The sequence below is a fragment of the Neolamprologus brichardi genome, chromosome 12 (assembly GCF_056152115.1).
Source record: "Neolamprologus brichardi isolate AB-2024 chromosome 12, ASM5615211v1, whole genome shotgun sequence".
Taxonomy (NCBI): domain Eukaryota; kingdom Metazoa; phylum Chordata; class Actinopteri; order Cichliformes; family Cichlidae; genus Neolamprologus; species Neolamprologus brichardi.
The window spans coordinates 16,797,497-16,812,562 of NC_142115.1; the positions used below are offsets into that span (position 1 = coordinate 16,797,497).

Here is a 15,066-nt window from a genome sequence, read left to right on the forward strand (position 1 = left end):
TAGAGTTAGAGGATTCACATAGACAAGGCTCTTGAATCATATCCCTGCTTTTATTTAGGTGACTTTCAGGATATTAATAAAAAGAAATAAAAAATAGCCTCATTGAACAAGAGGACATCTGTCTAATTTAGTATTATTCATTTTATGAACTATGTAAAGCACTTTGATTTTCCAATATGTAAGATGTACTAAAATTGCCTTGTCTTCTAAAATTACTTTTTCCTTATCTGGCGAGATTTAATGAAACCACATGTTTACATCACCTGTAGAGGGTGTTGTACGACACAGGCATCTGCACAAACATGGAAAAGTTGCCTTCACATATTGCAATGACATGATAAGAGCCTATAGTCCAGTTGGACAGCGTGGCATCGCATAGGCAGACCACCCTCAGACGGTCGGATTTACTACAGAGACACAGAGCAAAAGAAAGAAGAGGAATAGAGGGACAGGAGGATGAAAAAGGAAGGGAATGCTGTGCTGGAGAGAAATTAAATCAGTGGCTAAATTATTGCATGATTGCCCATTCCCCAAAGACTTGGGCATCATTTGGTAGAAAGTGTCTAATAATTGGTTTTCGGCCATGTCAGACACATGCAATTCCCCCTGCTAATGGCTCTGTTAGGAAGAACTGGGCCTCCTGGGTTAGAGAAGGACAGAAAATAGCCAGGCGGCAAAAAAGCCACCTACACCCTCATCCTTTTTTTTTTTCTTTTCCCTCAGATAAACGAGGGAATGAGAGAGAAAGAGAAAGATGCAGAGAAGGGGCGAGATGACAAGAAGGAGAGAATGTGTATGTGAGCAAAGAGGAAATGAAGTGGCAATAAGTGCAGCCAAAGGGGAAATGCTCTTCACCGTGAGTTTAATACATCAGACTGGGGATTTGGCAGCCCGCCACACAGCAATTGTTTACCTTTTTGCTCACTGGCTGCATCTGTTCTGTTTTGTAAACGGCACTAAACTATTCGCCCGTAAACACCGGAATCAATAACAACTGCTAAGGGAATTCCCTTATCCCGCCCCTCCCTCTCTTCCCCATGTTTTCATCCATAACCACCACCCCTTTTCCTTCCCCTAGATCTCCTCCTCTCTCCCTTCTCTCTCTGTTCTCTGCCAGTCATGAGCAGTGTTTGTGTGCACACGCGTGTGCGTATGTGAGAGAGAGGACTGTGGAGATGGTGGAACCCACAGAGAAAAGTAGAAGAATGATGGCTTGCCAAAAATACCTGCTCTGTTTTTTTTCCTCCCACTTTTGTGTTACATTGTTGTCATTACTAAAAGATACAAACTAAAAACTGGCCACTGTAGACCTGCGGTGTTTGATTTTTCCTGGACATTTTTTCAACAATGGCACTGTTTTCGCATGAAACATAAAGATGAATAACGCGCTACTTGCCTTGAGGGCTTTTTGATAAGATGCCAACTGCTTTAATGGTTATCACAGAATATGGCTTAACATTTGTCTTTTTGTTTATAGGAGCATCCTCACTCATAAGCTCCGTCCATAATGTTATATGGAAGGAGCTGTTATACTGTATAAACATATAATTTTTGCCCTGCTTTCACCACCAGCTCCTCCTTTATTGATTCTCACTACATTGACCTTTGGTTGAACTCTTCTGGCTGCTAGTGCCCTTCCTCATTCTGCTCTATAAGACATGCCATGTACTATGCTATATGACACACCTGGGTGCTTTTAAGCACACCCTCTCCATCAAGTGGCTATGGGAGCCTTCATTTGGCCTCACTGTTGTGACAAAGGTATAATGAGGTTTAGATGGCTATGTACTAGACTGCTATGGCTATAGGGCTATTTGGCTAGGGAGACGACTATAAATACCTATATAAGCTGCGCTGCAGACCCCAATGAAAGGCTGAGGCACAGCATTGCTGAACATCAAGGTCATGCGTGCGACTATTTAGGGTGTGACTTAGTGAGCAAGTGCAGCTGTCAAAGGGTCACAGGTTGAGGGAATGAACAGAATGAATGGTAAAGAGGAGAAAGAAGCTCTGGAAAAGGTGATACTTAGAATGAAGTGGGGCTTAATGGTTGCTGTATGCCACAGAGAAGGTTAAAATGGGGCAACAGGGTGGGGATATAGTGGCAGCTTTTTAGTAGAGATGCACCGACTGGGAATTGAATTGGCCAAATTAACCAGTGTTACTGTTACTCTTAATTATACTATCAATTTTATTTATTTTGTTTTTGAGGTTTTTGATCCCTGTTTTTGTGCAAGCAAAACAGAGAACTCGGTATAGATATAGATAAATAGTATAGATAGTATATTTCATGCCGAGCATAAATATATACATGGATCGTAGATTTATGTACCACAAAATAAACCCTCTTTAAAAATGGATACAGTTTTGAGAGTATTCCGACAGACAGACACACGGATAATGCACAGATATAGATATTCAGTAATTAAGAAGACACGCTAATGGCAATGTGACTATCAGCCACAGCCGATGTTTGGCTGATAAATTAATGCATCCCTACTTTTTAGATAATCCGGTGCAGTAACTGTGTGGTTATATCAACAACATTTCCTGGCTTGTCCGGTTGATTGTTTACTCTTGAGTTGTTGACAGCTTTAGCTCTTGATTTGCTGGTGACTTCAGAAATAGACAAGATTGGTGGTGCGTGCGTGAATGTGCAAGCTGGAGAACGAGACAGGCACATGGGTGTCAGCCAGGTCACGCGTGTACACATGCAGCATGATGTAGTCTCTCTAGCACAGACTCCCACTGGACCCCATTACAGAGGAGCTGCTAAGCTGCAGACCCATGCAGCTTAATTACACACACATGCACGCGCTCACACATATACATGAACGTAAGCAAACACACCAAATTACACATCTGTTCACTTGCGATTTCACACAACCGCGCGCGTGCGCACACACACACACACACACACACACACACACACGCACGCACATAAATATATGTATAGACGTAGACTTGCAAAAACAAAAAAACTTGAGGTCAGAATTTTTATTCCATGGTGGCCATAGAAATCCGGTTGGTGTGTGACAATTGTCTTGCAGGACTGACATGTGCAAATGTGCATTCGAGCACTTCCTGCAAATCAAGTTATTCATAATGGCCTGCGTTACATGCTCGTAAACAAGTGTGCGCACACCCAACAGATACGAAAACACACAAAAACTCATCGACTCTCATTTATTAACACTCATATAAACATACACAAGTGCCCACACACAGCACACTGAGTCAAACCTCATGCATGATTAAACCAGGCATCCTTGGGGACAATGTGTTTTCATATTGTCAGATTTTGTTTAACAATATGGCAAAATTTCATTAGGATTCAGAGGCAATAATGTTACAATTATTGGAAAAGGACCCCCCCTCTTCTTTCCGTCTCAACGCTCAATCATCTCCGAGCTTTTAGAGTCAAGGCTAATACCGAGCTCTTCCATTCCCAAATGCCTTTGCAGTGGAGGAGCTCATTTAAGCGGACACACAAAAGTATTTGTGCATGTGTCTGGGAGTATGGCAACGCATCTCCTAGCCGCCCATTCTCCAGCTTAATGCGGAACATCCCCTGGGTGATGGCTTTGGCAGCCTCCAAAATGGGAAATCCATATTTGCCAAGGGGGTCATCGGCGGGTTATGGGGAGAAAAGTTTTGTGCTGAGAGAGAGGGATGTGCATGTGTGACTTCTCTGGGAGCAAAGTTTTGCATATTTTTTTCGCTGTCTCTTTGTTTGTGCCGTGTTTTGGGAAAACATGAATGGGTCGATATTTATAAGAGGTGTTGTGCGAGGAAAGACTTGTGGAGGGTGGTGTTTTCCGATGAGTGCATGTAGGCGGGGAGGTTGGGTTAAAAACCTATTTTCATGAAAATGTTTATTCCTTTACTGAACTGTAAACTGTAGTGCATCTCTTTGCTAGTCATGCATTCCTAAGCATGCACACTGTTTATTTGATCTCTTCTCTTTTTCCCCCTTGACAGCACCACTGGAGCTTCCCACGAAAAGTCGGAGCTTTAGTTTGACCTCCCACCAGTTGAGGGCGTTAACCCAGCTGGCTTGCACCCTGCTGGGATTTGAGAGCGATGTGAAGGAGCTGGTCACTAACACGATCTTCATTGACTGTACAGGAGACACTCCTCCTATAAAAGGTAATCAGTTACTCAAAAATGCACACATATATCTATCTATAAATGAGAGACAAAAGTTAAAAACAAAAAAACTCTTCACCTGAACTGTGAGGGCATTTGGTGGCTCTTTCATGCCAAGGGCAACATTTTGCTACAACAGTTTATGTCTACATGTCTCCACAGTATGGAGGGTCACAGCAAATCAAAACAATGATCACATTTGGTCTCTCCCAAGATAACAGTGCTCCAATTCATAGGGCATGAGGTTTCAGTCAGGGGTTTACTAAGTATTAAAACATGATGTAAAAATGACTGAACACCTACAGTATGGGGGATTTGGGATTTTGAACTGACTTTTTAGACAGTGTCTCCTTCACCATCATCAAAACCTAAAATCATGCAATATAAAGTGCTGATATATAAATGCCAATCCATTTCCATTTTTAATAAACTCTTCATATACTTCGACTAAGACGCTTTGTAAGTTTTTGTTGATTTGTTGTTTTTTTATCTTTGAAAATTATTATTGGTCTTGTGTGTTCTTGTTAAAAGAAATATCTATCAGCCAATCACTAGACAGCAGTGCATATAAGGCATGTGACCTCCTGAAATTCATAATGAGCTTCAGAATGGTGGAAAAAAGGCGATTTAAGTGACTTGGAATGGTTGTTGGAGCCAGGCAGGATGGTCCAAGTACTTCAGAAACTGCCGCTTATACTATCTAAACAGCCTACCTGAGTATTGTTGCTGACCATGTCCATCCATTTATCTTCTGACCGCTACTTCCAGAAGAATAATGCACCAAGTGATGTTTTGACAAAGCTCAATTAATCTCAAACATTTTTCTTGAATATAATAATGAGTTGACTATGGTCAAATGGCCTCCACAGTCACCCGTGGGATATCGTGGAACAGGAGATTTGCATCATGACTTTTTAGCCAAGAAGTCTGCAACAACCATGTGATGCTGTCAGGCAATGTGGACCGAAGGAGGAGGAATGTTTCCAGCACACTGTGAAATCTGTGCAACGTAGAATTAAGCCACAATTAAGGCAAAAGAAGGGTTAGGCATCTGGTACTAGCAAGGTGTTCCTAATTAAGTGTAAGTGTCTGGTGAGTGTACAAGATTATGTATCTAAAAATAAAATCCTCTCTTTAAATCAGTGGTCAAACAAGGACAACATAATTCCTTTTAATGCCTTTAAATTCATAGAATTCACAGAAAATTGAAATAAATACACACACACACACTGTTACTTACTTGTTCTTTCCAAAAGTCTCGAGTTGTGTCTGAAGAAATGCGTTATTTTAGTTGGGAATTATCTGGGGTGTTATATAAGCCTTTAGTATCCCTTTCCTCTCTCCCCTTTGAACTGCTGCTGCGGAAATGTTAAATGAAAGCTTTTGGTGCATGGAGTAATTTCCATAAAGGTTACATTTACAAAAACAAGACTTGCAGAAAGGCTCAATTTACAGAGAGGTAAACAGCCTTTAAAGGGCAGTTATCCAAATCATTAATTCCAGGCAATCAAACAGCTTAATTACCAGAAATTCATCAGATGGGCTTAAAGGTCAAAAAGTGATGCGCTTGCTGCTTCCTTCTTCTTCCATTGCATGCGGTCTTGTTCAGCTAAATTGCCTCGCCTGGGGTCTTACTCTTCGCCTTCTGATTAGGAAACTGTGGCCTTGATGTTCAGGCTTTTTAATTGCAACCCTAACCCAACATCCTGTACGCTTGTCTTCATGTCAGCCCCTCCTACACTCCCCCTTCTTCCCACACAGGCTCCCTTCATGGAATTACCCCATTTAAGGCTCATGCTATCTGGGTTCAAATCAAATTTAAACCCCAAATTTAGACTTTTAAAGCAAATGCCAGTGGCAATTTTTTTCTACTCCATTTGAGGCATGTGCATTTATACTTCTCATGTTGGCCAATAGGGAAATAACAGTATACTTAATATAGACGTAGTCATTCTAAATAATCCATAGACTTGAAAGATATTACAGATTATCGCGATTCATTTTCAAACCAGGATTTTTCTGAAGTTTCATTGTCATTGTTGATAACTTGTAAGTTTGACCGAGCTGTTCCCTAGTCACACTGTAAAATAAATCTCTTTAAATTGATCAAAAACGTTATCGTGTTTTTAGGCATCTTGAAAAAGAGCAAAAAAGATTCAGACAACACAACTGAGAGCAAGAAATCCACCACAGAAACAACAAAGGTACGACTTTTACATGTTTCTGTATCGTTACAACTATTTCATATCATGCGGGTATATTAACTTTTTTTTAGGATTGCAAACAAGCAGTATGTTTTATAGCAGTGAAATGAACAGGTAAAGTATTCCCTTCACCATTCAGACATTAATTGGCTGTTGGCTCATTTCCTGTTTGCCAGGCAAAGGTTCTGGAGTTCAACTGGAGGTCAGCGTTCAAGGGACTAGTCCCTCAAATGGAGCATTGCGTAAAGGTGGTGCTGGATAATGTCTGTGCTAAGAATCTACAACAAGAAGAGGAATTGCATTCTTCTGGACATCTCTCTGTCTCCCTGAGCCTGATTACTAGACCCACCTTCACCACTGCCAGCAACACACATCTCAGAGAAGACAGCTTCTTCTCCTACTCAGAGACGGAGACTCCCAGAATGATAGCCAAGGTACTCTTGCACATAGTGTAGAGTAAACCGATGTTTAATTGTAATTTGATTTAAGTACATTTGCTTCAGGGCAGTCCTTAAGTAGCTCTAGTTATTAGTATGTAGTTATCCAATGATTCTTGTCACAGAAGCCGTGCTGGAGGAATGTTTGGTTTTACTGTAGATCAAATTAGCCCACTAATACAGTGCAGGGCCTTAATCAAGCAAAAGTAGAATTTCTCCTGTGGTTACTCCTGTTGTCTTTAAGAATAATTTAAAAAAGAAAATAGAGGTGCAGACAGGCTGGAATTTAACTTCCGAATTCTCCTATTGTTAAATACCCCCATTGCTCTCATTATAGAGATAGATTCCTCTTATTAACCTTTCCTTATATCAAGTCCTTTCTATCATTCAGTACCAAATAGCACTAATTCAGAACCTTATTCTCTCTCCTTCAGTCAATTATTTTGTGTGCTAAATGTGTAAAACTCAGCTGTTGTCAAACGTGCAAAAAAGGAAGACACACATGAGTCTAATGCGTAGGTTTATTCTATGAACAATATCTGTACAAGGCCCTCATTGTCGTGCAGTCTTGTGTGCTAGTTCTTTTTGACATACACAGTGGACTCACTGTCCTCTTCACCCAGAACAATGCAAGTCTCCAAACAATACCTAGACCCAGGGAGAATAATGTTTTTTGTTACCCTAGCAGAAAGGTCTCTGTGCAAAAGAGAGCCCGAATGATTTGGGCATGACACCTTGAAAAGTTTCCTCGGAAAAAGTCATCAGTATTACCAGAGTTCTCTAAAGACAAAAAAAAAACAAAAACAAAAAAAACATTTAACCACTATGTAGGTTAGATGGGATGTAGAGAAAGGTGTTGAAAGTGGAAAGTGGAGGGTATATGGTGCACCAATGATCTAGGGATGTATCATGAAGGCAAAGAGGCTTGGTTAGTGAGCAGAATAAAGCAGAAGGGGTGAGAGAGGGCCTGAGAAATGGCAGGGAGAGGTGAAGCAGAAACCAGAGATTGACTTTTCTCCAAAGGTAAGGCTGGTGTCTAATGTGAGACAAGGTTTAGAATTTAACTCTCTACAAAAGGATCTCCAGTGTGGCCAGCCGCATACACACTGTCACTATGCTGTTTTTTTCCACTCCTTTTTTCACTTTCGCTTTTCTTCATTTTCTCTGCAGTTTTAAATTTTTCCGAACAACTTTTCAGGGAGTTCTACCTGAAACTTTCCCCAACTCACATTCATCTTCCTCTCAACTACCCACCACTCTCCTCTACACTGAGCACTATTCAGACTCTTATCATTACTGCCTCACCTCTCTTCCCTCCTCCCACTCTCTCCTCCCCTAACCCTTTTACACTGACAGTATTTGTGGCTCTCGCTGCTAACGAGTGTCAGAATTTGTCTGTACTCAGGACCTGTACAGCGTATTTATGTGTAGGTCAACGTTTCAAAGATGAGAGTCTTTCAGCCCAAAGGTTATACATGCATGCATTTGAATTCAATAACACTGAGCTAAAAAGATATTCAAGACAAATACATATATGTGTGTGTGTGTGTGTGTGTGTGTGTGTGTGTGTGTGTGGGAGGGGTGGTATATATGTTTATACACACATACTCTATGTGTTTGCTCGAATATGCTTGAACATGCTCTAGTGTCTGAGAAGAGCAAATTTACTTTTTACAAGACAAAACCTTGAAAATTGCCGGTAGAAAGACATTATGATGGATCAATATTTCTCACATTTATATTCGTTTGTTCATAACTCAGTCCTCGCTTTTTTTTATCTGAACCCACTTTCCACTGTCTATATTACCATAAATATGCAGGTTGCAATGATACTTTTCATCCATCACAGTACTTGATGATGTACTTTTATTATTGGCAGATAGATGAATTACAAACAGCCTGCTTTCAACAGCTGTAACTCACCCTCCTGTCAGAACCTGGGATTGAACTCTCCTTGTTTTACTAGACCCTTCTAACCTTCATGCCAGCTTTCTATTATAGCAGCAGAAGTGCCTTTTCTGTATTCAGACTTTAGCGAAGCCCTCACCTGCGTGTTCATTTCTTCACTTGTCTGTCTACTCCACATTCTGCACACACATAAACAGGGCTCGCTAGCACTTTATAAAATCTCTTTCACCTTGCTGCAATAGTCCTGGTGGGATCACACGCTTTGATCTTAGCTAGTTAAGGTTTCAGACTGACTTCAACTGGCTTCAGTATGTGAGTGTTTATATGTGTGCAGATACTGTATTTGTATGCTTCTTCAGGATCTTTCCATCATGCTCCTTTTTTCTCCCATCAAAGATAAGCTCCTAATGACAACATTCAGTCCTGTATTGACTTAATTGTCCAAGCGGTCATTGTTTGCCGGCCCCACTGAAAGCTTTTATCGAGAAAATTGTTTGAAGAGATTGTGAGATTGTCAGCTGCAGACACACTGTTAGCTGTAACAGAAATAGAAATGCTGAACTTCTCAGTCCTCTCCGACAGCTAGTCAAGTAATCCTGTGACTGTAGAAGCAGGTTATTCACACTATGACTGACTGATTGATTAAACTGCAATAGTCTTCTGAGTGTTATTTTCTTTCTTCAGTGTGACCTAGATAAATAGATCCAGCAGATATGGGCCTTGTGCTATATTTTAAGGCTTTTACTGATCCACCTGACTCATAACTCAAGCATATGCATATTTTAGGTCTATACATTTGGATTCACAAATACAGCTGCGTAAGAAGTTTTCACAGTAATGTAAAAAATTGACATTTGATTAATTTATCATCAGCAAATGTGAGCGATTCCCTAAAAGCAGAAGTTTTGCTGGTTTGATTCGTACAATGCCAAGAAGGAAAGATATCGACAATGATCTTAGAGAAGCAGTCCTTTCTGCCCATCAATCTGGGAAGGGTTATAAGGTCATTTCCAAACAATTTGAAGCCCATCATTCTACAGCGAGAAAAACTATTCACAAGTGGAAAACATTCAAGACACTTGCTAGGATCTTTCCAGGTGTGGAACTCCCAGCAAATTCACCCCAAGGTCAGACTGTGCAATGCTCAGAGAAACCGCAAAAAAATCTCAAGAGCTACATCTCATGTTGAATGTTAAAGTTCAAGAAAGTACACTAAGAAGAAAACAGAGTTTTTCTTGTTCGGAAGCGCTACCAGGAGAAAGAATCTTTTCTCTGAAAAGAAGTGGCGCCACATCTTAAGTCAAATGCAAAGTTGCATTTGAACAAACCGCAGCACTCCTGGAACAATGATAGACAAGACCAAGATGATTGAGCCTAATGCACAGTACCACATTTAGTATAAACTATGTACAGAATATGAGCACAAACTTCTTGTACCATGTGTCATACATAATGGTGGAGGTGTAATGCCTTGGGCTTGTTTTGCAGCCACAGGACCTGGACACAATGTAATCATTGGTATACATAGGACTTCATGGTCAACTCAAAATTTTCTAGAGTCAAATGTGAGGCCATCTGTCCAACCAATAAAGCTTGGGTCATGCATCAGGACAATGATCCTAAGCCCAGCCGCAAATCTCCAACAGAATGGCTGAAAAATAAACTATCAGTGTGTTGCAATGGCCCCAATGAAAGATCAGAACTCAACCTGATTGAAATGCTGTGGTGCGTCTTTATTGGGCCAAGCTTCTTTCCTATAAGGCTGTCTGACGTCCACCTCCTCCAGTGTGTTGTAAAATTTGTATTAGATTGTGACTATGGTGATTAACAATGTTATAAAATATGACTGATGTTTTTTTGTTTGACCTAATGCTGTGAATTTTTAACAGCAAAGTTGATGCCGAGTGCATGTCCTCAGATATTTGTATTCATCGTTTGCACTTGTCACTGTTTTCAGTAGTAGGCAAACACAAGATAAATGCCTGTGTAATACTCAGCTCAGTCTTGAATCCTTGTCATTCTGATCACTTCTCACAAATGTTCCATTATTTACATTTAATGAGGTCTCTTTTTGCTGTTTTTTTTTTTTTTTTGTTTCCTCTTACTGACAGATTTTCCCTCTGTTACTGAAATCATCTTGCCTCATGTTTGCGATCTCTCTCCCCCCTCAGTTTTGCGGAGCAATCATGACTGAAATGGATGCCTTACTACCACTGGCAGCAGCCTGCAACGAGAGCTCTCTTCTGCAGGTGCGATCAAGCTTTATAGAGTCATGTGGCAGAGCAGCATTTGCCATGTTGGGTCGTTTGCAGGAGAGGGCCCTGGAGGTACCATCCTCTGCTCCCCTGAAGAACTTGCATGCTCTACTGGCCACTTGCATTTATGTGCACCAGCGACTAGAGCACTACAGTGCCAGGCTGAAGGATTCCACTACTGCTGCAGCTAAAATGTAAGAAGTGTGTTTCCAGATGTTTATGGACATTTACAGTTATTTTGTTTAAACTTCACACAGCTGAATTATTTATTTGCCTTGCTCCCATGCTTGGTCTTTTTCCCAACTTTTTTTAGACCTGGTGACTGCCACGGCCAGTGACATTATGTCTCCTGGTTGCCATTTAATTCCTGTGCTCATGAATGCTATATCTGTGGAATGCTTTGAGGGCTTTTATTTTAATTTGGCACAGACAATTACTTGGGCTAAAGGAAGAGCTGATAAGAGTTTGTTGGTCAAAGGTCGCTTGCAACTTCAAATCTGTACCATTTTTATGATTTCTAGACCTTTAGGAAATTTGACAATATCTGGCACAAACACTCACTCGGACTCAAGGCTGAACTCATTAGAATATGTTGGTCAAAGGTCAAGAGTCAAGGTCACTGTAAACTCACAAAACATGCTAATTATGACTTTCACATGAAATTTCACACATTGGTCTAACAGGATAAACTGATGAAATGATGGCCTTTTGCATTTAAAAGGTCAAATGTCAGCTTAACTGTGGCACCGTAATGTTCCACAAAAAGACTTTACTAGTCATTATTCAACTGCATAACTCAGGAACACATGGGGAGAATGTGATTATATTTTACTTCTGATTTGATCCTGAACTTGTCACAGTTATATTTGGTGATTCCTTAGTGGATTGCTTAAAAACTAAACAAACTGAAACGTCACTTATAGACACAGGCAATGCTTTACTGTGGCAAAGTAATTCTAAAACTACTCTCAAAATATCCGGTGCTGATTCTAGAAACCTATGGGCCCTAAGCCCACCCAACCAAGTGTTCATCACCATTATATTAAAGGAAGTATATTTATACACTAACACATTAATAATGTAATTTTCATAGATTTCATGTTACAGAATTAGCATTACTCAAATTCAACTTTTGAATGTTGTTCTTGGACGTACACATTACATTTGATAGCTTTGACTGTCTACTCAAGTTTTTACATAATGAAGATATGCCTTTTTCATTTTCAGAAAACCATTAAACCTACATAACAGATTTGGAAACTACAATAAAATGCACACACCACACTGCACATACATTCAATTATATTGGTGTAATTATTGTGCTATAGTCTGATCTACCGAGAGAAATAAATATCACCTGCATGACCCATCTTCAGTATTCGGGCTGAGGTACTTGTGTGAGATTTAATGGCACATGTCCCTGTCCGTTGGCCTCTCAATGCGGTGTAGTCGTCCTGTACCATTAGCAGGAAAAACAGCCCCAAAGAGTAATGTTTCCACCTCTATCCTTAACTGTGGGGATGGTGTTCTTTGGGTCATGTCAGCATTTCTTTTCTTCCAAACATGGCAGGTTGAGTTGATGCAAAAGAGCTTCAATTTGGTTTTTCTCCCAAGCCTTCTCTAAACCAGTTTATAACTTTTATGTAATGCATTTTTTTTCTGGATTTTTGGTTGATATTCTTGTCTTTCTCCATTAAAATGAAGCTAGCGTAACAATTACACACTGTTCATTCCTTTGTAATTGAGCAAAGTTACAAATTCAGCAGGGGATTAAATAGTAATTTTCCTCAGTGTATAGCACAATAATTACACTAATATAATGTAGTAATTTAGAGTACACTTGGCTCTAAATTTCATAACTTATCATCCACAGGTCAGGTGGAGACAGCGTTTAACAAAGAAAAGTGGCAGAGACCATGTTTATTTCAATAACAATGTCTAAAGCAAAGCTGACTGGTGATAAAGTATCTATTCTTTAACTACTAGATTCTAATATCTGGTTGCTATGCTAACAAGTCAATTCTGACCCCTGGCCATGCGCAATCTGCCCCGCTCTGCTAGCTAAATAAACCAATATTAAAACAAAGTAAACAAAGAAATAATGTGCATTTAACTCTTTAGCATTGTATTTGATGACTATCTGCTCCACTTACGACTGCCTTGTTTTTTTCTTTTCTTTCTCCTTTTTCTTCTTTCTGTTTTCCACTCTTAGAAGTATAAAATCATATCATTGATCGTAATAGCTCTCTTTCATTTTCCTTGTGATTACATTTGTTCAAACAGAATCGTGCATGCCACTTGCAGCAGGAGTGCAGTTAGGTGGGGGTCCCTTTAGAGAGGTCAGGTTTCTCCTATACTGCCATTCCCAACTTTGCACATTGCTATCGTTGTAGTTAACTGTCTGTCAGCCCTGAGGGGCCCCCCACCGGTCTGGGGCCTGCCTTACCTAGCAGTTGCCTGTCTTGCCTAGTTGCAAGCAGCATCTCTTAAAGTATGAGAAGTAACCATTAGCAGCTGACAGGCAGCTTTGCAGATCTATATTACAAGCATTTGTACCAGAAACATAAATCACATAGCACTACTTTTTTTTTTTTACCCTGATTTGAAATAAAAGATAAATATTTAGTATGTTAATCAACTGAAGCAGTGGATGAAGAAGATTTCTTCCAAATTTAGAAACTAGGAAATTTAAAATGATTCTTGAAAGTCAAAGAAATTCTAGGGTTATCAGAGATAACGACAGAGGGTAACAACACCCACAGTATCTGCACCTGCTAAGTTTTTCCATCCATTTTCTTCAACATTTTCATGCCCCTTATCAACCCCTTAAACTGCTCTCCACAGATCTCCTTTAGATGCTCCTGTTTTCCCACCCTTGGCCCTTTACCCCTGCACTCCACCTGCACTTGCATGGTACCCCATTTGGTCATAAACCACTTTTCTCTCTTTACACCATTAACTCCCCTCCTGGTTTTAAGTCCCCTTTCTGGAAAGTATAAAGGCAGGTGGATTTAAAGGGTATGAAATGTCACACTGAACTTTTATAATAAATCATCTATTCTTTCATCTAATCATTTCACCCGTGCCATTGATAGCTCCCAGTACATACATAACAGCTGTTAATTATCCATATGCATTACAGGATTCTGCGCTGTTGAACTTTTTTACCCTAGTAGTTTTTTCATTTAATATGCTGTGTGTATTATATTATGTGTTTTCTGACGTTACCTTTAAAGATATGTTTCTTTCCTCTGTGCCTAGAACCCTGACCCCACTACCTGTGCAGAAATACAAAGATACAGTCGAGGCCATGAGAGAGCAGTTGACCAGCTACTGTATCCAGGCTTGTTATACATGCATTCTTCAGGACGCAGAGAGCCACCACTGGGCTGACCCCAAACCTTTCTATGAGGTAAAATTGCTATATGATTAAAAACAAACAAACTAAACAAAACAAATGTGTTGTGACACACTTCTGTGAGTTTTATTAATTAAGTGCATGTTCTTCGTCTATAATATTGCATACAACCCAATTTTAAAAAAAAAGTGTAAAACAGCTCTAGTGTTGTTGTGTGTTGATTTGATTTCTTTTATTGCAAAAATTTCAATGCCAGTGTCTTAGGAGGCTTGTTGGATAGATTTTGAAGAACTCTAGGAATTACACCCTAGAGCTTTCTTGTTTCTTCTTTTCATTCCCACAATACACCTTTACCTCCCACTCTCCCACTTCTAACTCAGTCTTCTACTCTGAGCTCCCTGAGAACATCTGTGGCTTCCATGCTGCCCTGGGGGCTCCAGGGATTCAGCTGTCTGAAGTCTGCAGTCTACACTGGGACTGTCTGGAAACAGCAGAGGGCCCCTGGAACTCCCCTACCTTTATGCCCTTAAACAAATCTAAACCTCCCCTCTCTCTTTTTGCTTTTGACTTTTTTTCCCTTTGTTCCTCCCTCCCTCCCTGGGTCACTGGTGTCAGACAGGCCTGCTGTGTGCAGGTGTGTGCTTTTGTTCAGCCATCACTTTGTGCATCCGTACCAATGTGTAGGTGTACAGCAGCATCTCAGGATGTAAGTGTCATTTGGTATGTCTATGTATGTACCTATATTTTTGATATTT

At 40.2% G+C, this 15,066-nt stretch overlaps 1 protein-coding gene across 3 annotated transcripts in view; it reads left to right on the forward strand.

The window, feature by feature from the left end:
- kiaa0825 (KIAA0825 ortholog) overlaps nucleotides 1-15,066 on the forward strand; it is a 117,477-nt gene that overhangs the window by 19,765 nt on the left and 82,646 nt on the right. For all 3 annotated transcript variants that reach the window (XM_035905233.2, XM_035905234.2, XM_006784091.3), the window contains 5 exons: nucleotides 3,982-4,149; nucleotides 6,280-6,353; nucleotides 6,530-6,787; nucleotides 10,870-11,147; nucleotides 14,215-14,365. In XM_035905233.2, the coding sequence (XP_035761126.1) occupies nucleotides 3,982-4,149; nucleotides 6,280-6,353; nucleotides 6,530-6,787; nucleotides 10,870-11,147; nucleotides 14,215-14,365 (929 nt within the window). The remainder of the gene's footprint in view (nucleotides 1-3,981; nucleotides 4,150-6,279; nucleotides 6,354-6,529; nucleotides 6,788-10,869; nucleotides 11,148-14,214; nucleotides 14,366-15,066) is intronic.